The sequence below is a fragment of the Oratosquilla oratoria genome, chromosome 21 (genome assembly GCF_046742065.1).
Source record: "Oratosquilla oratoria isolate Oo_2021 chromosome 21, ASM4674206v1, whole genome shotgun sequence".
Taxonomy (NCBI): Eukaryota; Metazoa; Arthropoda; class Malacostraca; order Stomatopoda; family Squillidae; genus Oratosquilla; species Oratosquilla oratoria.
This window is the reverse complement of record NC_134797.1, coordinates 60,071,351-60,099,138: the sequence shown is the minus strand read 5'-3', so window position 1 is coordinate 60,099,138 and position 27,788 is coordinate 60,071,351. Positions and strand designations below refer to the sequence as shown.

Here is a 27,788-nt window from a genome sequence, read left to right as displayed (position 1 = left end):
ATCAACACTGCCAAGTCTTTGTCCTCTTTTGCTTTTGTAGTGGGTTCTCTTCCCAAGGAATAGTTTAAAGATGGCCTTTCGCTGCTACAGCCCATTTCCAGTACTTTGCATTTTTTGGTATTGAAGTTCATCTTCCATTCTTGGCTCCATGCAAAAATAGTGTCTAGATCTTTTTGCAGTAGTCTACCATCCTTCATGTGTTCCACTCTTCTCATAATTTTTGTCATCTACAAACATATTGGCATAGCTTGTTGTTCCTTTCATCTTATCATTGACATAGATAAGAAACATTGCTGGTGCAAGCACTAAACCTTGTGGAACTTTACTCATTACTGCTCTCCATCTTGACATCTTATCCTTTACCACTGTCCTCATGTATCTTTCCTTCAAAAAAATCTTTCATCCATTCAAGTAGTTTGCCTCTCACTCCTCAAAGGTGCACCAATTTCTACACAAGTTGACTGTGAGGTGCTTTATCATAAGCTGTCTCCAGGTCATGATACACAATCCACCCATCCCTCTCTCTCTTGCAGTGCATCAGTCACTCACAAGTAAAAGCTTAAAGGTTCAATACACATGACATTCCAGATCTGAAGCCAAATGGACCTGTCTGTCAAAATGTTCATCTCTATAAGATATTTGGGCCATTGATCCTTCATAATCCTTTCACATAATTTCACTATTGTGCTGGTCAATGGTACTGGCCTATGATTCAGTGGTGTCTCCTTTCTTCTACCTTTGTGAATAGTTACCACATTTGCACTTTTCCAATCAAGTGGCATTATGCCTTCTTTCAACAAACATATAATAAGACTGTGAATCTTGCCCATTAGTTGTTCCCTACATTCTTCAAGTATCCATTTTGAGATCTCATCAGTTCATGAAGCTTTGGTCACATCCAATGATCCCAAAAGATTGAGCACTTCCCTCACTTCTACATTTATATCTTCTAAACCTGAATTTTTGCTCCCCTCGATTTCCTCTAAAAAAAAAAATTCCTCTTGTTTGTGAAGACAGATTGGAAACTTTTATTCATTATTTTTGTGTGAACTGAGGCCTCAAAGACCTCACCACCCATTATAAACTTGGTGATTACTTCCATGTGTTTCAGTTTACCATTTATAAACCTGTAAAGCAGTTTCAGTTCATCTTTGTAATTGTTTACTACAGCTCTTTCAAAATTACTTTCTTCCTCCTTGCAAATTCTTGTACTGTATAGTCATTTCTAGTTTGTAAGCTTCTTTCATTTTATTGCTTCTTCTCTTCCTCTATTTTTCCCAAGTCACTTCCTTGGCCTTTTCTTGAGATCTCACACCTTTTGCTGAACCAGTCTTGTTTCTGCTTCTTCCTTCCATGAATCTTTGACATGTGTATGTTCATCCCCCTCCCAGGTGTATTTACCTATAATCAGTGCCTCGAAAACTGGCCGTTAAGGCGGAGCACAGGGATTCTCCGTGTTGCTACATGTAATTATTTTATAATTTTATCTTATTTTAAATTTTATTTCATAATTTTATAATGTTGTCACACATAATTACAGTATATTATAATTTTTTGTCACACACCACCACTGAAGTAAAAATCAAAGCAATGTTTTCTATACAGAGGTTTCGTTTCCTCGAGTCGTGGACATGGCATATGAGCGAGAGAGAGCAACATTGCCACTCTATCCCTTCTCTAGCCATGCCCCCACACTGCATTCAGAAAGCATTGCATCCACACGCACATTCTCGCCATGGATAAATACATTATATATATATATATATATATATACTGTATAGAGAGAGAGAGAGAGAGAGAGAGAGAGAGAGAGTGGGCGGATGGGTGGGCGAGCTGTGCGGGCCGTATTATGTGTGGAGATGTGGCAACACCGGGAAATTCCCTAACCCCGCCTTAGCGGCCATTTCTCGTTGCGTTTACTATAGTTGTATCTAATGGGAAGGGGAGCTATGCTCATGGTGTCCTGTCTTTGTATCTCACAGTGTCTAGTTTGTGACAGTGTGTATGTTTGTAAGTAATTGTTCTAACCTATACATTCCCCTTTACTTTTTTTTTTCCAATGATAGAAATAACCAGGTGAGTGCAGTGGAAGAATATGATGTCATGAACAGTAGACCAAGGAAGTAACCACCTTTTTAGATTATCATTCATTCTCTCGTTCATATATATATATATATATTTTTTTTTTTTTTTTTGGGGGGGGGGGGAATTTATGCCCTTCATTTTGGCTCCCACATGTATGGCAGACTCTTCTGATGGCAGTGCATCAAAGAAAAGGAAAGTAATTACCATGGAAGGTGCTTAATTAGGCTGGTTCCAACTTTTGCCAAAAATTGGATTATGATGTGGTGTAGGAACAGAACTCTGTCATAACTCAAGGATTCCCTACATTCAGGAAAGGAGCAATGCACCTTGGGTCCCTTTTCCTACTTACTAATTTGTAATGCCTACTGTTGTATTGGTGTTTTCTTCACACTTACATAACCTTACCTGTGTGATACAAGTGGTTAATCCTTAATTGTATTTATATATGAATTATCCCATCTTGGTCACCCTTTCTTGTTTCTTGTGGGTTCTGGTGGAAGTTGGAATAGTTTAAACTTAATTCTTCTTTGTATTGTCTTTATTTCTTCTTTGCATTCCATGAGGAGTGTCAATACAATGTGTAAACAACAGAAATGCAAACAAATGTATTGACCTTCCAATTCAATCCTATGCTCTGAAGGAATGCATACCTTTTATACTTAGCATCACAGCATATAATGCTGGCATACATAACACTTATCCTCAGGTTTATGCACAGTATGGTTCTAACTTTGTTTATATTCTTAAAATCCAATTATCATATTTAGATTTGAATTCATGAATTATCTGAGCCTCTAAGCTATTCCAATTATTTATGCATCTACATTGACAACTTTCTTCAATTCCTTCAAACATGTAGTATTGTTCAATTTGTTCTCATGACCTCTTAAAGCCCTCCTATCCCTAATAAAGAGATCTCCTCTGTCAATGTAGTCTGTCCTCTTTAATGACCTAAATACTATAATCATATCACCTATTCCTCTTTTGATCTTTCAAAGTTGGTAAACCCAGTGCTTTTAGTCGCTTTTCATATGGTTTATCTGCCAGGCTTTGAATCCGTTTGGTTACTGCCCTTTGCAATTTCTCATTATTGTTTATATCTTTTACCCTATATGAGGACCATACCACTGAACTTGAACAGATCAGGGTTTCTGAGTTTTTTTCATCATCTCTTCATCCATATTGTGAAAAGCCACTTTAGGGGCTTTAAGCAAGACTGTTCTAAAGTCTACTGAGGTCAAATGGGAAGGGACCTTCCTAATAGAATCAGGAAGTATAAAAATTATCTACCAGGTTGGAGATAAATGACTACTAAAGGATAAATGAGCCTGATATTTTGTGTTTAGTGGAGACCAAACTCCTAAAAAATTTTGATCTACAGTTGGGGAACAACAGATATACCTGAAGAAAAGACTGAGAAGATGAAATGGGCAGAGTGGTAATGTTTGTTGTAATAAGTGAGATGTAGGTGGATAAAGCAAGATTGAGAGAATACAAAGGGCAGCAACCAAACTGGTTCCCAGCCTGGAAAAAAAAGCATATGAGGAAAGACTAAAAGTACTGGGTCTGCCAAATTTGAAAGATGAAAGAGAAAGAGGTGATACAATTACTGTATTCACATCGCTGAAGGAGATACATTACATTGGCAGAAGAGATCTTTTGATTAGGGATAGAGAGGTTTAAAGATGTCATGAGAACAAGTTAAAAAAGATTGCATGTCTAAAGGAGGTGAAAAAATACAGTTTTCCATATAGATGCATAGAGACTTGAAATAGCTTAGAAAGTTGTTTCAATTGGGAAATTGATCAGAATGATATGGATAGCCTCCAAGGTTACAAGGTCAACAATGAAGAAAATTAAATTTGCAACAGAAGTGAAATTGTATGTAATTGTCAGTTGCCAACAAAAGTACCATGTGAGGACAGAGCCTTTATTAGTATGATGTTTTGCTTATTAGAACTTTATCAAGTACTTGATAAAGCTCTATCAAGCAAAACATCATACAAATAACATGGTTTCTTTTTATAGAAGTGAAACTGTTGAGGAATTTACTTTCCTTCCATGAGTTTTATGATCTAGGACAAAAGCTTGAATAAAATGAGAGCCACGAATTTGCTCAGAGAGCAGAAATTGGTCAACTTAAAAAGAGAAAATTAGATTTTGTCAAATGTGAAAAATAATCATCTCAATACAATAAAAGCAAGTGAAGTTATAATAAAATCATGTGAAGAATATGGTGATGCCTATATAGGCATCATTAGGTGCCAGTGGGTATATGAGGATACCACATTGGCATCCTGATTATATTTATTTTGTAGTTGTAGCTGAGTGACCCCCATATTCTGTGAACAGGCTTAATCATATTCTCTATTGTTATAAACATTATGAGTGAAAGAGAATGAGTATAATAGCTGTAACTTTATATTTTATAGCACACATATTGTGGTGCATTATTGTACATCAGGCAGCCTAATGTGCATGCGAGTATTTGACTTGTATTGAAGAGATTGATAACTTAAATTAGCCATTTTTTTATATAAAAACAACGCTTGGTAATGTAAACACACCCTCTCTCTAATATCACATTTTATTTGTTATTCTGAGCAATATTGATTTTTTTTTTTTTTTTCATCTCGCACTTTTTCCTAAAGATAGAACCACCAGCTCCAACAATGATTGTGAATACTTTTGCCCCCCATGTACCCAGTTGGTAGATATTCCTCCCTATATTGCCTAATAAGTTATTCCAGATATTTATGTATCTTTATGGAAATTTGTATTTCCTCTTATCCTTTAGACATCTTTCTCAATTTCCTTATATAATCTCTTAGATCCCTCTGATCACTATTGAAAAGATCTGTTATCGCAATGTAGTCAACCCCCTTTATCAACTTGAAAAATGTAACTAAGGTACCTCTTTCTCATTGACCTGTCAACTTTGGCAGATCCAATGTTTTTAATGCGTATTTACCTAAGTGTAGTAAACAGGAAAGGAGCAATACTTTTGGTGTTCTGTCTCCTACTCACCAATTTATTATACCCAGCCTCAAGTTCGTGCATGGTTCCAACATGGGCATTGTCTCCTTATTCTCCAATTATTATATCATGTAAACTCATGTATTCTTCTGATTTGGGCTCTGTAGGCTTCTAAGCTGTTACAAGTATCTATACATCTGTATGGAAAACTATTTCTTCACATCCTTTAGACATTAGTCTTTTTCAATTTGTTCTCATGACCTCCTAAAGTTCTCTCATCCCTGATCAGTTGATCTCTTCTGTCAGTGTAGTCTATCACCTTTAACCCATTCAACTCCGATGACAAGATGTCTTGTCATTTGGTCAAATAAAACAAAAAATCATAATAAAACAACAAAATGTTTGATGATCAAACAGCACCAGAAAAATATGACGTCATCAGTCCTCCTCGAGGAGGAGGACTGACGACGTCATATTTTTCTGGTGCTGTTTGATCATCAAACATTTTGTTGTTTTATTATGATTTTTTGTTTTATTTGACCAAATGACAAGACATCTTGTCATCGGAGTTGAATGGGTTAATGACCTGAACACTGATTAAGTCAGCTCTTTCTCTTCCAACTTTCAATGTTGACAGTTCCATTGTTTTTAGTCTCCCCTTGTATAGGTTATCTGTCAAGCTGGGAATCAATTTGGTTACTGCCCTTTGTATCCTCTCCATCTTGCTTATATCTTTTACTCTGTGTGAGGCCTATACCACTGACACATATTTCAGTTTAGGACAGATTAGTGTTTCTATGAAATTTGCATTATCTCTTTATCCATTCAGTGAAAAGCCACTTTAATCTTCAACAATCCATATGTCTCTCCCACACTTGTACTGATATATCTGCCATGTGACAGGCTGTCTTTTATCAACACTCCTAAATCTTTCTCATCTTTTGCCTTTGTAATGGATTCACTTTCCAAGGAATAGTTCAAAGATGGCCTTTTTGGGTTGTTGTCCATTTCCAATACTTTGCATTTTTTGGTATTGAAACTAATTTTCCATTCTTGGTTCCATACATAGTGTCTAGATATTTTTGCAATAGCTGACAGTCCTCCTAATTCTTCACTCTTCTCATGGTCTTTGAATCATCTGCAAACATGTTAGCATAGTTTGTTGTACCATCGATCATGTCATTAACATAAACAAGAAACCTTGTAGGTGTTAGCAGCAAACTTTGTGGAACTCCACTGGTCACTGCTCTCCATCCTGATGCTTTATTCTTTAGTGTCTTCATGTACCTGCCCTTTAGAAAATCTTTGATCCATTCATGTAGCTTACCTCTTAAAACTAATGTGCTCCAGATTCTACATGAATTGACTGTGGTACTTTATCAAAAGTCTTCTGTAGATCAAGGCAAGGTACAGTCCACCCAGCCTTCTCCTTCTTGCAGTACATCAATCACTCTTGAGCAAACTTTAGTAGGTTTGACACACATGACTTCCAGTTGTAAAACCAAAATGAGTATATCAAAATTTTCTTCTCTTCAAGATATTTGATCCATCAATCTTTCACAATCCTTTCACATAGTTTCACTTTTGTGCTGGTCAGAGATACTGGTGTCTCCTCTACATTTGTGAATTTATGTCATGTTGGCCCATTTCCAGTTCTGTGGCACTATTACTTCTTTTAATGGATACATAATAAGACTGTTGATATTGCCTGCCAATTGTTATCTACATTCAAGTATCCAATTTGAAATCCCATCAGGTCCTGAAGTTTTTTTCTAATCTTATGATTCCAAAAGACTAAGCACTTACCTAATTTCTGCATTTATATTTTCTAAAATCAAATTATTGGTTGTCTCTCGTTACTGTAAAAATCGGCTCTCCTCAAAGAAGAGAGTTTGTATTTACCTAGTTGTATTTACCTAGTTGTATTTTACGGGACGGAAGCTATGCTTGTGATCCATTTTCATATCTCTCCACATCCAGTTTATTCTTGAAATCATGTATAGTTCTAGTATTCACTGTTTCACTGTTCAATTTGTTCCAGATATCAATCACTCTGTGTGGGAAACTATTCTTTTTCAAGTCTCTTCTGTAACTGTCTTTAGTTTCTTTTCGTGTCTTCTTGTTTCTCTCTTTTCCCATTTTAATAGGTCATCTCTATCAAGAACTTCCATCCCTTTCATAATTCTGAAAATGGTCAACAAATCACCTTTTTCCCTTCTCTGCTTCAATGTTGACAACTGTAATTTCTCCAATCTTTGTTCATATGTCAAATTTGATAGTGTGGGTGCCATTTTTGTCGTGTATATGTATTTACCAACTTGTATTTTACGGAACGGGAGCTATGCTCGTTGTGACCCGTTTTCATATCTCTCCACACCCAGTTTATTCTTGAATTTGTGTATAGTTCTGGCATTCACTGTTTCACTGTTTAGTTTGTTCCAGACATCGATCACTCTGTGCAGGAAAATGTTCTTTTTCAGGTCTCTTCTGTAACTGTCTTTCTTTAGCTTCCTATCGTGTCCACTTGTTTCTCTCTTGTCCCATTTCAATAGGTTATCTCTATTGAGAACTTCCATCCCTTTCATAATTCTGAAGATGGTCAACAAGTCGCCTCTTTCCCTTCTCTGCTCCAATGTTGACAGCTGTAATTTCTCCAATCTTTGTTCATATGTCAAATTTGATAGTGTGGGTGCCATCTTTGTCGCCACTCTTTGGATTCTTTCTAATTTCTTTGTGTTTTTCTTTGTGCTTGGTGCCCACATTGATATAGCATATTCTTGTTTCAGTCTTATCAATGTAGTAATTATTTTCTTAACCATCTCTTCATCCATGTAGTCAAAGGCCACTTTCATTGATCTTAATAGGTTGTAAGTCTCTGAATAATTTATTTACATGTTTGTCAGGTGTCAAGTCACTTGAGATGATTACTCCTAGGTCCCTCTCTGAGTTTACTTTCTTTACTACTTTGTTTCCAATCGTATATTTTCCCGAAACTCTATTTTTGCCTCTTCCAAATTCCATTATGCTACATTTCTTGATGTTGAGGTCCATCTCGTATTTCTGGCTCCATTCCCATACTTTATTCAGGTCATCTTGTAGCGATCTACAATCTTCTTCTGTTGTCACTCTCTTGAGTAATTTGGCATCGTCAGCAAAAAAATTTATGTAACAATTTACTCCTTCGTCCATATCATTTATGTATATGGCAAACATTAAAGGAGCCAAAACAACTTTGTGGGTGGGTGTTTGTATTGGTACTATAGAAAGGTAAATTGGTAGAAAGGTTGACAAATTGTTGAATGAACTAATACGATTATTTAATATATTTTCATGAATTCATTATGCCATATTTATTAGCACACTTTTTTCTAGGCTTCCATAGTTGGAAACCCATTTCATATCGATGATGATAACTTTGATGGCATTGAAGTGGCCCTAGATCGCATTGCCATGTACCCTCATGATGAGCGACTTATAACTATGGCAAGGGAATCAGCAAAGGATCTGTATTCAAATATTGCAGGTTCACAGAGGAGTAAGAAGATCAACAGTATGGTAAGAGACTTTTATTTTTTTTTTTGTGAATACATGATAGGTTATTCCAGGAGTTTATGCATCTGTTCATATCCCACAGGCATGTGGTCTTTTTCAGTTTGTTCCTGTGATTTCATAATGCCCTCATGCCATAAACCAAGAGATATTCTGTCAATTTTACCTACCTCATTCAGTGACTTGAACATGACAATCAAGTTATTTCTTTCCCATCATTCCTTTAATGATGGCAGGTGTAGTACTTTAGTTTCTCCTCATATGGTTTATTTGCAAAGTTGGGAGCTATTTTGGTTGTTGGTGTTTGTATGCCCTTGTACAGGGACAACTGTTGTGTATTTCAGTCTAGGGCAGATTAGACTAAATATGATTTTTTTTTTTTTTTTTTTCATTTCTTGGTATATGTAGGGAAAGGCCACATATGCTCCTCAGCAATTTATATATCTCACCCATAGCTTTACTGATATGTTTGTCAGATGACAAGTTAACCCTTATCAACAGTTCCATATGTCTTCTCTTTTGTCTGTTTAATTGTTTCTCATCATATATAATTCAAGCAGTGATGAGGACTTTCAAGTGGATTTGCAGCTAGTGGAGAGATCCATAAATTCAATATGGTTAAAGACTCAATAGAAGATGCAAATCCTCCTCACCCTCCTCCACCTCCACTCAGAGACCCTTGAGGGGCCAATACCTGGTCTCTGGATGAGGACCAGAATCTCAACTATCAATCTTTCATTCCCTTTCAGTCTGTCTTTATTTTTTTAATGTGAAGAGGTCAATAATCTGGCACTTGCCCTCCCACACTTTCTCACTGGTGACACTGAAACCAACCCAGGCCCATACACATATCCAACAAGCACAAATCCCATATACTGTATATACTTGTTCAATGTAACACATGTAACTACTGAGTGCATCTTGGAAGTACAAACATTAACTAGTACACAAACTGGTAACATTAACTTGTAACACTAAAAGACAACACACTGCTGCAAGCCAGGCCCCCTGATATCCATCTCTCTGAATCCTCTCTCCCATGAATGGACAGAGTCCACCTGGCCAGACTTGAGTGCGGCCACCACCCAGCCCTTATAAACTACCAGAAGAGGCTGGGTGACTGCATTGTGGACAACTGCCCAGGATGTAACACTTCACCCCATACTATTCAACACATTATGGAAGACTGCATTATACACAATCACGCATGCAAATAACACAACATACACTCTACAAAGGATTTGTGGGAAAGCCCCGTTCTGGCCATGGCATTTCTTAGGGAGACAGGACTGCTCAGACAGACAGACTAGGGAACAACAACAACTAGTACACAAGGAATTAGACCTGCAGCCAACACACACTACACCAACCCAAAAAAACTCCCAACACCTCTGTTTATATACTGAAGGCATCTTCTCCCATATAAGGGAGGTAGCCAACAAAGGCTACCCATCTCCACATATCCTCCACTGCCCACCCTACTCCCATCCATCACCCACTTGTTTCCCTTCTATCTTAGCCTATCTAGGATGTGAAGAATCATTTCTGTCCCCCACCCAATGCCTGGGTCAGAAGCACTGGAGCAAGACATAGCACATCCACTACATTCACATGGTGACCCTCCCTCCTCATTCCCTTATGCAAAAATAGAGAAGATGAGGTACTGGGGTGTTGACTGCATGGTAACATGGTCTGGGCATTGGAATAGGTACAGGGATGAACCTTCATCTACAAGGAGCTAAGACAAAAGGGAAACAAATGAGTGATGGTTGGGAGTGGGATGAGTGGAAGTGTGTGCATGCCTTGGCTGAATACTTCATAAGGGGGAAGATGCCTCATGGTATACAGTCACTATCCAAGTTACGACGTACGCGAGTTACGACCACCCGTACTTACAACCACATCTAGCAGATGCCTATTATGAGTTTACTGTACATGTCTGGCAGCACAACGCGTAAGATAGTTGTGGCAACCGGCATCACATACAGCAGTTATGGGAGAGATGGAAAAGTTGCTATACATGTGGTTGGAAGATAATAGGCAAAGAAATCTGAGAGTGACATTGCAAGCAATGCAAAGTAAGGCTACAAGTTAATTTCACATGTTGAAAGAACATGTAGGTGAAGAATATGCTTTACATGAGTTCATAGTGAGTGCTGGGTGGTTTCGTTGCTTTTGAGAGCGTTACCAGGTTAACCACGTGTTGTCGAAAGGTGAGGCTGCTAGCAGTGATGCGCCTGCAGCTAAGGCATTTGTGGAAGAGTTTGATAAATTATGGATGAAGGATATTTACGTACTTATGACCACGTCTAGCTGATGCCTATTATGAGTTTAGTAATACAAATACACTATAATAAGTTTTTTCTTTCTTTAACTTACCATATCATATTAACAACAAAGCAACTGAAAACAATACTGTATACAACTGTAGGAGAGAAGCCAAACGCAGAGTATGGGATCCAATGTACTTAATGTTTCGCCCACCAGGGCTTCTTCAGAAATAACATAGTGGACAAACATCTGACTCCTTATATAACCCGAGCTTGCGGGGAGAACAAACATGAAACTGGTGTTAAAAGAAAAAAAAAAGTAGAGACTGAACAACTTCACACCAGGCTTAATGACCCCCTTATGGGTCGATAGCCTTAAAAAAGTCCACTATGTTATTTCGGGAGAAGCCCTGCTGGGCGCAACGTTAAATACATTGGATCCCATACTCTGCGTTTGGCTTCTCTCCTATAGTGCTGTTGCACTTGTTGCTGTACCTATATCTCACACCTAGAATGGATTGAAATGGATGAGAAAAATAGATCTTAAAATTCACATATATTTAGAGTACATACAACAATTGAAGAATTAAGAAAAAATTATTAAAAGGAAACTACAATTTAAAAAACTTAAAAATGGTAAGCAAGGTTATATTTAATACGTGTGTGTATTTACCTAGTATTTACCTAGTTGTATTTTACGGGAAGGGGAGCTATGCTCGTGGTGTCCCGTCTTCATATCTCATTTTATCTAAACTATTTTTAAATTCATGTATTGTTTTTGCACACACCACTTTCTCATCTAACTTGTTCCAACTGTCTATTACTCTGTGAGGAAAGCTGTTCTTTTCCAGATCTCTTCTATAGCTGTCTTTTTTTATTTTCTTTACGTGTCCTCTTGTATTTCTATCATCCCATTTTATCAGATTCTCTCTATCAGTAATTTCTATGCCTTTCATGATTCTGTAAATAGCTATCAAATCTCCTCTCTCTCTTCTTTGCTCTAGTGTCTGTAGTTCAAGTTTTGCCAGTCTCTCTTCATATGATAGTTCTGAGAGTGTTGGTGCCAATTTTGTAATTGCTCTTTGTATTCTTTCAAGTTTTTTTATACATTATTTTGTACTTGGTGACCATATCGTTGCTGCATATTCCAATCTTGGTCTTATCAGGGTGATTAGAATTTTCTTCACCATTTCTTCATCCAGGTATGTAAATGCAACTTTGATTGTTCTTATTAAATTATAAGTTTCTCCAAAAATCTTATTTATATGTTTCTCAGGTGACATATTATTCATAACAATGACTCCCAGGTCCTTCTCATTTTCTACTTTTTTATTCCTTCTTCTCCCAATTTATATAATCCTGTTATTCTGCTTTTGCTTTTTCCAAATTCCATTATACTACACTTTTTTGTATTGAACTCCATCTCCCACTTCCTACTCCATTCCTGTACTTTATTTAGATCACTCTGTAGTGATTCACAATCTTCTTCCGTGTTCACTCTTTTCAGTAGTTTTGCATCATCTGCAAAGAACCTCATATAGCTTTCAATTCCTTCATCCATATCATTAATATATATAGCAAACATTATTGGGGCCAGAACTGTTCCTTGCGGAACACCGCTTATTAAAATCCATGTGAACAAGTTGTATAGACACGGTAAAGGAAACATGGACTGGAGGTGAAGCTTTTATTCCTGACGTTTCGTATAACGACTTTCTCAAAGGAATGAGCATACTAGATACATACAGAGTTTATAAACACGCCATATGGCTCAAGGGGGTGTGCGAGCGTATAGCACTGTGTTCTGATTGGCCCACTGAGACAGCCAATCACGAAGCACTATATTCGCTGAAGATTTGGCCCAGGTGAAGCTCCCAGCCTTATTGTTGATATTCCTACGAGTGGTGAATATCGTCCGAATATCAACAATAAGGCTGGGAGCTTCACCTGGGCCAAATCTTCAGCGAATATAGCGCTTCGTGATTGGCTGTCTCAGCGGGCCAATCAGAACACAGTGCTATACGCTCGCACACCCCCTTTAGCCATGTGGCGTGTTTATAAACTCTGTATGTATCTAGTATGCTTATTCCTTTGAGAAAATCGTTAGACGAAACGTCAGGAATAACAGCTTCACCTCCAGTCCATGTTTCCTTTACCGTGTCTATACAACCGCTTATTACTTCATCCCATTTTGAGTGTTTGTTTCTTATCACTACTCTCATTTTCCTTTCTTGCAAAAAATCTTCCATCCAATTAAGCAGTTTGCCCTGTATTCCTCCTTCAGTTTCTAATTTCTTAAGCAACTTCTTATGTGGTACTTTGTCAAAAGCTTTTTTTAGGTCTAGAAATGCACAATCAGCCCATCCATCTCTTTCTGTATTATATCTATTAGCCTTGAATAGAAACATATTAAATTGGTGATGCATGATCGTCCTTGTCTGAATCCAAATTGCCTTGGATTTAACACTTTGTTTTTTTCTAAATATTTTACCCATCTACTTTTGACAATTCTTTCACAAATTTTTGCTATTGTACTTGTTAGGGAGACTGGCCTATAGTTGTTAGGGTCTTCTTTATTTCCTCCTTTATATATGGGTACTATATTTGCTTTTTTCCAATCTTCTGGAACTTTTCCTTCTTTCAAGGAACTGTTTATTATGCTATGTATTTTGTCTGCCAGTTCATTCCTGCATTCTTTCAAAATCCAGTTTGCTATTTCATCTGGTCCATGCGATTTTCTGACATCAAGATTACTCAAGTGTTTCAATATTTTGTTCTTTGTTACTTCTATTTCTTTCATGGGAGGGACTTTCTCTTTCCATTCAATCTCTTTAGGTTGTATGTTCTCCCTTGTAAACACTGATTTAAAATGTTTGTTCATAATTTCTGCCATTTCAATTTCCTCTGTGTATTCAACTCCTCCTTGTCTTAATTTCTCCAAGTCTTGTTTGTTTTTCAATTTGTTGTTAACAAATCTGTAAAATAGTTTTGGTTGATCTTTACACTTTTCTATGACATCTTTTTCATATTTTCTCTTTTCTTCTCTACATGCTTGTACATATTCATTTCTATAACCGGTATATATTTTCCATTTTTCAGGCCTGTGTTTTTTCCATCTGGTCCAAGCTTTGTCTCTTTTGTCTTTTAACTCCCTACAACTTCTATTGTACATATTTTACATATTCTTTTTCTTGTTTTTGTCTTGGGACATACTTTTCCACTCCTTTTTTGTAAATTTTTGTCAAAATATTCCATTTCTTTTCCACTATTGTTTCTTCTTTGTATGTTTCTTCCCAGTTTTCTTTTTGAAAGAATTCTCTTATTTTATCAAAGTTTGTTTTTTCATACATCATTCTTCCTTTTCTATATTGTTCATTTCTTTTCATGTATTTTTCTTCATTTAGTTCCAGTTCAATCAATATGTGGTCACTTTTACTTATTGGTGTTTTATATTCAATCTTGTCCACTATTCTAGGTTCAGATGTAATTATTAGGTCTAGTCTCGATGGTTCTTCCTCATTTCTATACCTAGTGTTCTCCTGTATCCACTGTGTCATTGTATTGTCAGTAATCATCTCAAGTAGAGCGTTTCCCCATGAGCCGTCTCCACCCTTTACTGTCATCTCTTCCCAGAAGATTTCTTTGCAATTATAGTCGCCTATCATAACTATTCTTCCTCCATCTTCCATTATCTTGTTTAATGTTATCTTTGTGTCCTCTAACATACTTTTATGTTCACTCTCTTCCCACGAGGCTGTTTTCGGAGGCACATAATTTATCACAAACTTTCTGCTCTTCTTATCTCTGTCTTCCACTTCGATCATAATCATCTCTACTGTATTCTTTCCATATGTGACACACCTCACGTTTATATCCTTCTTAGTCAGTAACATAGCTCCACCCCCTTGCTTTGTCTCTCTGTTTCTAATCCAATAATTATATGCATCATGTCCTACACTGTTGGGTGGTAGTGGGCCTTTTAATTTTGTTTCTACAATTCCCATTATGTCCGGTTCTTTTTCCTTCAAATAATCATTCAGCTCATTCAATCCTGTTATTAATCCATCTATATTTGTGTAAGACACTCTTAGTTTTCTGCCACTTCCATTGTGTTCTCTGTTTCCCTTTTGTTTTTCTATTGTGTGTCGAATTTCCTTAGTTTCATATTCACTACTCTCCAATAGAATCTCTCTTTTTCTGACTCTGTTCTGTTCTCGTTTTTTTCCTTAGCTTCAAGTCTTTTCTTTTTTTTCTTCCTCTCTTTCCTCTTTATTCATTTCCCTTTTTGTCCATAGCTTTTTATATTGTTCACTTGTTGCTAGTTTCCCTGTTTTGGATAAGATATTCTCTGCCGTCGTTTGTGACCTGAATTTAATCTTAATTGGTCTGGTCTTATCTGTACTATACTTTCCGAGCCTGAACTTCTCTTCGATTTGTTTCATTATTTCTGGTTCATCTTCCTGAACTAATTGTAGTAAACTGCTTACTTTTTCATTTTCCTCTTTGATTCTTGAGGTTCTATCTGGGTTATGTTTCTCTTCCATTCCTAATATAATTATACATTTTTTGTCTGCTAAGTCTCTTACAATATTCTCCTTCTGTCTCATCACTTTGATAACTGAGTCTTCAGTTTGTTCTTTCATTTGCTGTTTAATTATATCAGTAAATGCAACTTTACTATTTTCCTGTATCTTTCTCCACCCCTGTGCCTCTTTTGCTATTGTTTCTTTATTGTCTTTATTGTTCCTTTTTAATTCTTTATTCTCCTCTTTTACTTCTCTTAAATGTCTTTTTAGTTCTATTTCATCAGTTAAGTTTTTGTTCGCCTTCTCTAGTTCTTCCAATCTTTCAAACTTTTCTGCAAGTTTTGACATTTTACCGAACCTAACCTCCCAATGTTCAGTCATTTGTTCAAGCCTTTCCTCCAGTTTTGCTAGTCGGGGGAGGTTGGTATCCGCCTCCCCCTCTTTAAATCCTTGGAAATTGTTATCCTCACCTTCCATTGAATTGTTCTTATCTATGTTTCTAATCTTTACATTTTTGTTAGACATTTCGTCGTCACTAAATTGGTCGGGACCTCTTTTGTTTACATGACGTCTGCCTACCTGGGCCAAGTCCTCTCCTTCCTCATTTCCTTCCATTTCCCTCAGTAATCCCTCCCCTTCTCCTTTTTTCTCACTATCCCCTACACCACGAGCAATTTCCCCCCACCCTGTAAATACAATAGGTACTTCCTTTGTTTCGGGATCCACAAAATTTTACTTTTTCTTCAGAACGTCGTCTATGCCGTCCGTTCATTGAAGTATTTACCTAGTTGTATTTTACGGGAAGGGGAGCTATGCTCGTGGGGTCCCGTCTTCATATCCCATTTTATCTAAACTATTTTTAAATTCATGTATTGTTTTTGCACACACCACTTTCTCATCTAACTTGTTCCAACTGTTTATTACCCTGTGAGGAAAGCTGTTCTTTTTCAAGTCTCTTCTATAGCTGTCTTTTTTTATTTTCTTTCCATGTCCTCTTGTATTTCTGTCATCCCATTTTATCAGATTCTCTCTGTCAGTAATTTCTATGCCTTTCATGATTCTGTAAATAGCTATCAAATCTCCTCTCTTCTTTGCTCTAGTGTCTGTAGTTCAAGTTTTTCTAGTCTCTCTTCATATGATAGTTCTGAGAGTGTTGGTGCCAATTTTGTAATTGCTCTTTGTATTCTTTCAAGTTTTTTTATACATTTTTTTGTACTTGGTGACCATATCGTTGCTGCATATTCCAATCTTGGTCTAATCAGGGTGATTAGGATTTTCTTCACCATTTCTTCATCCAGGTATGTAAATGCAACTTTGATTGTTCTTATTAAATTATAAGTTTCTCCAAAAATCTTATTTATATGTTTCTCAGGTGACATATTATTCATAACAATGACTCCCAGGTCCTTCTCATTTTCTACTTTTTTTATTCCTTCTTCTCCTAATTTATATGCTCCTGTTATTCTGTTTTTGCTTTTTTCAAATTCCATTATACTACACTTTTTTGTATTGAACTCCATCTCCCACTTCCTACTCCATTCCTGTACTATATTTAGATCTCTCTGTAGTGATTCACAATCTTCTTCAGTTTTCACTCTTTTCAGTAGTTTTGCATCATCTGCAAAGAAGCTCATATAGCTTTCTATTCCTTCATCCATATCATTAATATATATAGCAAACATTATTGGGGCTAGTACTGTTCCCTGCGGAACACCGCTTATTACTTCATCCCATTTTGAGTGCTGGTTTCTTATCACTACTCTCATTTTTCTCTCTTGCAAAAAGTCTTCCATCCAATTTAGTAGTTTTCCCTGTATTCCTCCTTCAGTTTCTAATTTCTTAAGCAACTTCTTATGTGGAACTTTGTCAAAAGCTTTCTTTAGGTCTAGAAATGCACAATCAGCCCATCCATCTCTTTCTTGTATTATATCAATTAGCCTTGAATAGAAACATATTAAATTGGTGACGCATGATCGTCCTTGTCTGAATCCAAATTGCCTTGGATTTAACACTTTGTTTTTTTCTAAATATTTTATCCATCTACTTTTGATAATTCTTTCACAAATTTTTGCTATTGTACTTGTTAGAGAGACTGGTCTATAGTTGGTAGGTTCTTCTTTATTTCCTCCTTTATATATAGGTACTATATTTGCTTTTTTCCAATCTTCTGGAACTTTTCCTTCTTTCAAGGAACTGTTTAGTATGCTATGTATTTTGTCTGCCAGTTCATTCCTGCATTCTTTCAGAATCCAGTTTGCTATATCATCTGGTCCATGCGATTTTCTGACATCAAGATTACTCAAGTGTGTCAATATTTCATTCTTTGTTACTTCTATTTCTTCCATAGGGGGGACTTTCTCTTTCCATTCAATCTCTTCAGGTTGTATGTTCTCCCTTGTAAACACTGATTTAAAATGTTTGTTCATAATTTCCGCCATTTCTATTTCCTCAGTGTATTCAACTCGCTCCTGTCTTAATTTCTCCAAGTCTTGTTTGTTTTTCAGTTTAATGTTTACATATCTGTAGAATAGTTTTGGTTGATCTTTACACTTTTCTATGACATCTTTTTCATATTTTCTCTTTTCCTCTCTGCACGTTTGTACATATTCATTTCTATAACCGGTATATATTTTCCATTTTTCAGGTCTGTCTTTTTTCCATGTGGTCCAGGCTTTGTCTCTTTTGTCTTTTAACTCCCTACAACTTTTGTTGTACCAGCATTTTACATATTCTTTTTCTTGTTTTTGTCTTGGGACATACTTTTCCACTCCTTTTTTGTAAATTTTTGTCAAAATATTCCATTTCTTTTCCACTGATGTTTCTTCTTTGTATATTTCTTCCCAGTTTTCTTGTTGAAAGAATTCTCTTATTTTATCAAAGTTTGTTTTTTCATACATCATTCTTCCTTTTCTATATTGCTCATTTCTTTTCATACATTTTTCTTCATTAAGTTCCAGTTCAATCAATATGTGGTCACTTTTACTTATTGGTGTTTTATATTCAATCTTGTCCACTATTCTAGGTTCAGATGTAATTATTAAGTCTAGTCTCGATGGTTCTTCTTCATTTCTATACCTGGTGTTCTCCTGTATCCATTGTGTCATTGTATGGTCAGTAATCATCTCAAGTACAGCGTTTCCCCATGAGCCGTCTCCACCCTTTACTGTCATTTCTTCCCAGCAGATTTCTTTGCAATTAAAGTCGCCCATCATAACTATTCTTCCTCCATCTTCCATTATTTTATTTAATGTTATCTTTGTGTCCTCTAACATACTTTTATGTTCACTCTCCTCCCATGAGGCTGTTTTCGGAGGCACATAATTTATCACAAATTTTCTGCTCTTCTTATCTCTGTCTTCCACTTCTATCATAATCATCTCTACTGTATTCTTTCCATATATGACACCCTTCACGTTTATATCCTTCTTAGTCAGGAACATAACTCCATCCCCTTGCTTTTTCTCTCTGTTTCTAATCCAATAATTATATGCATCATGTCCTACACTGTTGGGTGGTAGTGGGCCTTTTAATTTTGTTTCTACAATTCCCATTATGTCCGGTTCTTTTTCTTTCAAATAATCATTCAGCTCATTCAATCCTGTTATTAATCCATCTATATTTGTGTAAGGCACTCTTAGTTTTCTGTCACTTCCATTGTGTTCTCTGTTTCCCTTTTGTTTTTCTCTTGTATGTCGAACTGCCTTAGTTTCATATTCACTACTCTCCAATAGAATCTCTCTTTCTCTGACTCCGTTCTGTTCTCGTTTTTTGTCTTAGCTTCAAGTCTTTTCTGCTTTTCTTCCTCTCTTTCCTCTTTATTCATTTCCCTTTTTATCCATACTTTTTTATATTGTTCACTTGTTGCTAGTTTCCCTGTTTTGGATAAGATATTCTCTGCCGTCGTTTGTGACCTGAATTTAATCTTAATTGGTCTGGTCTTATCTTTACTATACTTTCCGAGCCTGAATTTTTCCTCAATTTCCTTCATAATTTCTGGTTCATCTTCCTGAACTAATTGTAGTAAACTGCTTACTTTTTCATTTTCCTCATTGGTTCTTGAGGTTCTATCTGGGTTATGTTTCTCTTCCATTCCTAATATAATTATACATTTCTTTTTGTCAGCTAAGTCTCTTACTATATTCTCCTTCTGTCTCATTACTTTAATAACTGAGTCTTCAGTTTGTTCTCTCATTTGCTGTTTAATTATATCAGTAAATGCAACTTTACTGTTTTCTTTTATTTACTTCCATCCCTCTCTGTTTTCTTTACTATTCCTCTTCAATTCCTCATTCTCCACCTTTACTTCTTTTAACTGTCTTTTCAGGTTTTCTATTTCATCAGTTAAGTTTTTGTTCGCCTTCTCTAGTTCTTCCAATTTCTCAACCCTTTGTAGAATATTGTTAACATGACCGAACCTACGCTCCAAGTCCTTGATCATCTTATCGACCTTCTCTTCTAGTCTTGTCAGTCGTGGGGGGTTTGTGTCCCCCCCACCCTCTTTAAATCCCTGGAACATATTCTCATCACTTTCTACTGTATTGCTCTTATCTATACTTCTAATCTTTACATTTTTATTAGACATTTCATCGTCGTCGGGGGCCTTTTGTTTACCTTTCGCCTGTCTGCCTGGGCCAAGTCTACTCCTTCCTCATTTCCTTCCATTTCCCTCAGTAATCCCTCCCCTTCTCCTCTTTCCCTACTTTCCTACTACCCCACAAGCAATTTCCCCCCACCCTGTAAATACAATAGGCACTTCTCTTTTCGTTGGGATCCACAAAACTTCAATTTTCTTCAGAACGTCTTCTTAGCCGTCCGTTCGTTGAAGTGTGTATTTACCTAGTTGTATTTACCTAGTTGTATTTTACGGGAAGGGGAGCTATGCTCGTGGGGTCCCGTCTTCATATCTCATTTTATCTAAACTATTTTTAAATTCATGTATTGTTTTTGCACACACCACTTTCTCATCTAACTTGTTCCAACTGTCTATTACCGGGTACTCTGTGAGGAAAGCTGTTCTTTTTCAAATCTCTTCTATAGCTGTCTTTTTTTATTTTTTTTCCGTGTCCTCTAGTATTTCTGTCATCCCATTTTATCAGATTCTCTCTGTCAGTAATTTCTATGCCTTTCATGATTCTGTAAATAGCTATCAAATCTCCTCTCTCTCTTCTTTGCTCTAGTGTCTGTAGTTCAAGTTTTTCTAGTCTCTCTTCATATAATAGTTTTGAGAGTGTTGGTGCCAATTTTGTAATTGCTCTTTGCATTCTTTCAAGTTTTTTTATACATTTTTTTGTACTTGGTGACCATATCGTTGCTGCATATTCTAATCTTGGTCTTATCAGGGTGATTAGGATTTTCTTCACCATTTCTTCATCCAGGTATGTAAATGCAACTTTGATTGTTCTTATTAAATTATAAGTTTCTCCAAAAATCTTATTTATATGTTTCTCAGGTGACATATTATTCATAACAATGACTCCCAGGTCCTTCTCATTTTCTACTTTTTTTTATTCCTTCTCCCAATTTATATGCTCCTGTTATTCTGTTTTTGCTTTTTCCAAATTCCATTATACTACACTTTTTTGTATTGAACTCCATCTTCCACTTCCTACTCCATTCTTGTACTTTATTTAGATCTCTCTATAGTGATTCACAATCTTCTTCAGTTTTCACTCTTTTCAGTAGTTTTGCATCTGCAAAGAAGCTCATATAGCTTTCTATTCCTTCATCCATATCATTAATATATATAGCAAACATTATTGGGGCCAGAACAGTTACTGTTTCCTGCGGAACACCGCTTATTACTTCATCCCATTTTGAGTGCTGGTTTCTTATCACTACTCTCATTTTTCTATCTTGCAAAAAGTCCTCCATCCAATTTAGTAGTTTGCCCCTGTATTCCTCCTTCAGTTTCTAATTTCTTAAGCAACTTCTTATGTGGTACTTTGTCAAAAGCTTTCTTTAGATCTAAAAATGCACAGTCCGCCCATCCATCTCTTTCTTGTATTATATCTATTAGCCTTGAATAGAAACATATTAAATTGGTGACGCATGATCGTCCTTGTCTGAATCCAAATTGCCTTGGATTTAACACTTTGTTTTTTTCTAAATATTTTACCCATCTACTTTTGATAATTCTTTCACAAATTTTTGCTATTGTACTTGTTAGAGAGACTGGTCTATAGTTGGTAGGTTCTTCTTTATTTCCTCCTTTATATATAGGTACTATATTTGCTTTTTTCCAATCTTCTGGAACTTTTCCTTCTTTCAAGGAACTGTTTAGTATGCTATGTATTTTGTCTGCCAGTTCATTCCTGCATTCTTTCAGAATCCAGTTTGCTATTTCATCTGGTCCATGCGATTTTCTGACATCAAGATTACTCAAGTGTGTTAATATTTCATTCTTTGTTACTTCTATTTCTTCCATAGGGGGGACTTTCTCTTTCCATTCGTTCTCTTCAGGTTGTATGTTCTCCCTTGTAAACACTGATTTAAAATGTTTGTTCATAATTTCCGCCATTTCCATTTCCTCAGTGTATTCAACTCCCTCTTGTCTTAATTTCTCTAAGTCTTGTTTGTTTTTCAGTTTATTGTTTACAAATCTGTAGAATAGTTTTGGTTGATCTTTACACTTTTCTATGATATCTTTTTCATATTTTCTCTTTTCCTCTCAGCACATTTGTACATATTCATTTCTGTAACAGGTATATATTTTCCACTTTTCAGGTCTTCTGTCTTTTTTCCATCTGGTCCAAGCTTTGTCTCTTTTGTCTTTTAACTCCCTACAGCTTTTGTTGTACCAGCATTTTACATATTCTTTTTCTTGTTTTTGTCTTGGGACATACTTTTCCACTCCTTTTTTGTAAATTTTTGTCAAAATATTCCATTTCTCTTCTACTGTTGTTTCTTCTTTGTATATTTCTTCCCAGTTTTCTTGTTGAAAGAATTCTCTTATTTTATCAAAGTTTGTTTTTTCATACATCATTCTTCCTTTTCTATATTGTTCATTTCTTTTCATATATTTTTCTTCATTAACCCCTTCCATACGGTGCCGCACACGTAGGCGTCATGGGGAGCGAGTGTATTCGCGAGGCTGCCATATCGGCGTCTTGATTATATTTATTGTAGTCGCCCCTCCATAATGACATTCTTTCTAATTCGTTTGTAATCGCATTTTCTATGGTTATCAAAATTCACGGGTGAAGAGAGAACGATCGATATGAGCGGTGACTATATTTTATGATGCGAGTATTATTACGACACGTCGTACGGCTGGCATTGGCTGCTGCCACCGAGATCTAAGTCCATGACGCCTACGTGTGCGGCACCGTATGGAAGGGGTTAAGTTCCAGTTCAATCAATATGTGGTCACTTATTGGTGTTTTATATTCAATTTTGTCCACTATTCTAGGTTCAGATGTAATTACTAGGTCTAGTCTCGATGGCTCTTCTTCATTTCTATACCTAGTGTTCTCCTGTATCCATTGTCATTGTATGGTCAGTAACCATCTCAAGTAGAGTGTTTCCCCATGAGCCGTCTCCACCCTTTACTGTCATTTCTTCCCAGCAGATTTCTTTGCAATTAAAGTCGCCCATAACTATTTTTCCTCCCTCTTCCATTATCTTGTTTAATGTTATCTTTGTGTCCTCTAACATACTTTTATGTTCACTCTCTTCCCATGAGGCTGTTTTTGGGGGCACATAATTTATCACAAACTTTCTGTTCTTCTTATCTGTCTTCTACTTCCATCATTATCATCTCTACTGTATTCTTTCCATATGTGACACACTTCACGTTTATATCCTTCTTAGTCAGGAACATAACTCCACCCCCTTCCTTTTTCACTCTGTTTCTAATCCAATAATTATATGCATCATGTCCTACACTGTTGGGTGGTAGTGGACCTTTTAATTTTGTTTCTACAATTCCCATTATGTCTGGTTCTTTTTCTTTCAAATAATCATTCAGTTCATTCAATCCTGTTCTTAATCCATCTATATGTGTGTAAGACACTCTTAGTTTTCTGCCACTTCCATTGTCTCTGTTTCCCTTTTGTTTTTCTCTTGTATGTCGACTTTCTTTAGTTTCATATTCACTACTCTCCAATAGAATCTCTCTTTTTCTGACTCCGTTCTGTTCTCGTTTTTTTCCTTTGCTTGAAGTCTTTTCTGTTTTTCTTCCTCTCTTTCCTCTTTATTCATTTCCTTTTTTATCCATTTCTTTTTATATTGTTCACTTGTTGCTAGTTTCCCTGTTTTGGATAAGATATTCTCAGCCGTAGTTTGTGACCTGAATTTAATCTTAATTGGTCTGGTCTTGTCTGTACTATATTTCCCTAGCCTGAATTTCTCTTCGATTTGTTTCATTATTTCTGGTTCATCTTCCTGAACTAATTCTAGTAAATTTCTTACCTTTTCATTTTCCTCTTTGATTCTTGTGGTTCTATCTGGGTTATGTTTCTCTTCCATTCCTAATATAATTATACATTTCTTTTTGTCTGCTAAGTCTCTTACTATATTCTTCTGTCTCATTACTTTAATAACTGAGTTTTCTGTTTGTTCATTCATTTGCTGTCTGATTATGTCAGTGAATGCAACTTTGCTATTTTCTTGATTTTTTTTCCAACCCTCCTTGTTCTCCTTATTATTCTCCTTTAAGACTTTATTCTCATCTTTTACTCCTTTTAACTGTTTTTTTAATTCTTCAATTTCCTTAGTTAAGTTTTTGTTCGCCTTCTCTAGTTCTTCCAATTTTTCAACTCTCCGAATAATATTGTTAACATGACCTAACCTACGCTCCAAGGCCTCGATCATCTTATCGACCTTCTCTTCTAGTCTTGTCAGTCGGGGGGGGGGGGGGGTGGTTTGTGTCCACCCCACCCTCTTTAAATCCCTGGAAAATATTCTCATCACTTTCTACTGTATTGCTCTTGTCTATACTTCTAATCTTTACATTTTTATTAGACATTTCATCGTCGTCGGGGGGCCTTTTGTTTACCTTTCGCCTGTCTGCCTGGGCCAAGTCTACTCCTTCCTCATTTCCCTCAGTAATCCCTCCCCTTCTCCTCTTTCCCTACTTTCCTACTACACGAGCAATTTCCCCCCACCCTGTAAATACAATAGGCACTTCTCTTTGCATTGGGATCCAAAAACTTCAATTTTCTTCAGAACGTCTTCTTAGCCGTCCGTTCGTTGAAGTGTGTATTTACCTAGTTGTATTTTACGGGAAGGGGAGCTATGCTCGAGGGGTCCCGTCTTCATATCTCATTTTATCTAAACTATTTTTAAATTCATGTATTGTTTTTGCACACACCACTTTCTCATCTAACTTGTTCCAACTGTCTATTACTCTGTGTGGAAAGCTGTTCTTTTTCAAATCTCTTCTATAGCTGTCTTTTTTTATTTTCTTTCCGTGTCCTCTTGTATTTCTGTCATCCCATTTTATCAGCTTCTCTCTATCAGTAATTTCCATGCCTTTCATGATTCTGTAAATAGCTATCAAATCTCCTCTCTCTCTTCTTTGCTCTAGTGTCTGTAGTTCAAGTTTTTGTAGTCTCTCTTCATATGATAGTTTTGAGAGTGTTGGTGCCAGTTTTGTAATTGCTCTTTGTATTCTTTCAAGTTTTTTTATACATTTTTTTGTACTTGGTGACCATATTGTTGCTGCATATTCTAATCTTGGTCTTATCAGGGTGATTAGGATTTTCCTCACCATTTCTTCATCCAGGTATGTAAATGCCACTTTGATTGTTCTTATTAAATTATAAGTTTCTCCAAAAATCTTATTTATATGTTTTTCAGGTGACATATTATTCATAACAATGACTCCCAGGTCCTTTTCATTTTCTACTTTTTTTATTCCTTCCTCTCCCAAATTATATGCTCCTGTTATTCTGTTTTTGCTTTTTCCAAATTCCATTATACTGCACTTTTTTGTATTGAACTCCATCTCCCACTTCTTACTCCATTCCTGTACTTTATTTAGATCTCTCTGTAGTGATTCACAATCTTCTTCAGTTTTCACTCTTTTCAGTAGTTTTGCATCGTCTGCAAAGAAGCTCATATAGCTTTCAATTCCTTCATCCATATCATTAATATATATAGCAAACATTATTGGGGCCAGGACTGTTCCCTGCGGGACACCGCTTATTACTTCATTCCATTTTGAGTGCTGGTTTCTTATCACTACTCTCATTTTTCTTTCTTGCAAAAAGTCTTCCATCCAATTTAGTAATTTACCTTGTATTCCTCCTTCAGATTCTAGTTTCTTAAGCAACTTCTTATGTGGTACTTTGTCAAAAGCTTTTTTTAGGTCTAGAAATGCACAATCAGCCCATCCATCTCTTTCTTGTATTATATCTATTAGCCTTGAATAGAAGCATATTAAATTGGTGACGCATGATCGTCCTTGTCTGAATCCAAATTGCCTTGGATTTAGTACGTTGTTTTTTTCCAAGTATTTTACCCATCTATTTTTGATAATTCTTTCACAAATTTTTGCTATTGTACTTGTTAGAGAGACTGGTCTATAGTTGGTAGGTTCTTCTTTATTTCCTCCTTTATATATAGGTACTATATTTGCTTTTTTCCAATCTTCTGGAACTTTTCCTTCTTTCAAGGAACTGCTTATTATGCTATGTATTTTGTCTGCCAGTTCATTCCTGCATTCTTTCAGAATCCAGTTTGCTATTTCATCTGGTCCATGTGATTTACTGACATCAAGATTACTCAATTGTATCAATATTTCATTCTTTGATACTTCTATTTTTTCTATAGGGGGGACTTTCTCTTTCCATTCAATCTCTTCAGGTTGTATGTTCTCCCTTGTAAACACTGATTTAAAATGTTTGTTCATAATTTCCGCCATTTCCATTTCCTCAGTGTATTCAACTCCCCCTTGTCTTAATTTCTCCAAGTCCTGTTTGTTTTTCAGTTTATTGTTTACAAATCTGTAGAATAGTTTTGGTTGATCTTTACATTTTTCTATGACGTCTTTTTCATATTTTCTCTTTTCCTCTCTGCATGTTTGTACATATTCATTTCTATAACTGGTATATATTTTCCATTTTTCAGGTTTTCTGTCTTTTTTCCATCTGGTCCAGGCTTTGTCTCTTTTGTCTTTTAACTCCCTACAACTTTTGTTGTACCAGCATTTTACATATTCTTTTTCTTGTTTTTGTCTTGGGACATACTTTTCCACTCCTTTTTTGTAAATTTTTGTCAAAATATTCCATTTCTTTTCCACTGATGTTTCTTCTTTGTATATTTCTTCCCAGTTTTCTTGTTGAAAGAATTCTCTTATTTTATCAAAGTTTGTTTTTTCATACATCATTCTTCCTTTTCTATATTGTTCATTTCTTTTGATATATTTTTCTTCATTAAGTTCCAGTTCAATCAATATGTGGTCACTTTTACCTATTGGTGTTTTATATTCAATCTTGTCCACTATTCTAGGTTCAGATGTAATTAATAAGTCTAGTCTCGATGGTTCTTCTTCATTTCTATACCTAGTGTTCTCCTGTATCCATTGTGTGGTCAATAATCATCTCAAGTAGAGCGTTTCCCCATGAGTCATCTCCACCCTTTACTGTCATTTCTTCCCAGCAGATTTCTTTGCAATTAAAGTCGCCCATCATAACTATTCTTCCTCCATCTTCCATTATTTTATTTAATGTTATCTTTGTGTCCTCTAACATACTTTTATGTTCACTCTCCTCCCATGAGGCTGTTTTTGGAGGCACATAATTTATCACAAATTTTCTGCTCTTATCTCTGTCTTCCACTTCTATCATAATCATCTCTACTGTATTCTTTTCATATATGACACCTTTCACGTTTATATCCTTCTTAGTCAGGAACAGAACTCCACCCCCTTGCTTTTTCTCTCTGTTTCTAATCCAATAATTGTATGCATCATGTCCTACACTGTTGGGTGGTAGTGGGCCTTTTAATTTTGTTTCTACAATTCCCATTATGTCTGGTTCTTTTTCTTTCAAATAATCATTCAGCTCATTCAATCCTGTTATTAATCCATCTATATTTGTGTAAGACACTCTTAGTTTTCTGCCACTTCCATTGTGTTCTCTGTTTCCCTTATGTTTTTCTTTTGTATGTCGAACTTCCTTAGTTTCATGTTCACTACTCTCCAATAGAATCTCTCTTTCTCTGACTCCGTTCTGTTCTCGTTTTTTGCCTTAGCTTCCAGTCTTTTCTGCTTTTCTTCCTCTCTTTCCTCTTTATTCATTTCTCTTTTTATCCATATCTTTTTGTATTGTTCACTTGTTGCTAGTTTCCCTGTTTTGGATAAGATATTCTCTGCCGTTGTTTGTGACCTGAATTTAATCTTAATTGGTCTGGTCTTGTCTGTGCTATACTTTCCGAGTCT

General features: G+C 36.0%; 1 protein-coding gene across 8 annotated transcripts in view; it reads left to right on the top strand.

The window, feature by feature from the left end:
* Nucleotides 1-27,788, top strand: part of Pdzd8 (PDZ domain containing 8) — a 111,288-nt gene that overhangs the window by 71,524 nt on the left and 11,976 nt on the right. For all 8 annotated transcript variants that reach the window (XM_076205059.1, XM_076205062.1, XM_076205060.1 and 5 more), the window contains one exon: nucleotides 8,434-8,616. In XM_076205059.1, the coding sequence (XP_076061174.1) occupies nucleotides 8,434-8,616 (183 nt within the window). The remainder of the gene's footprint in view (nucleotides 1-8,433; nucleotides 8,617-27,788) is intronic.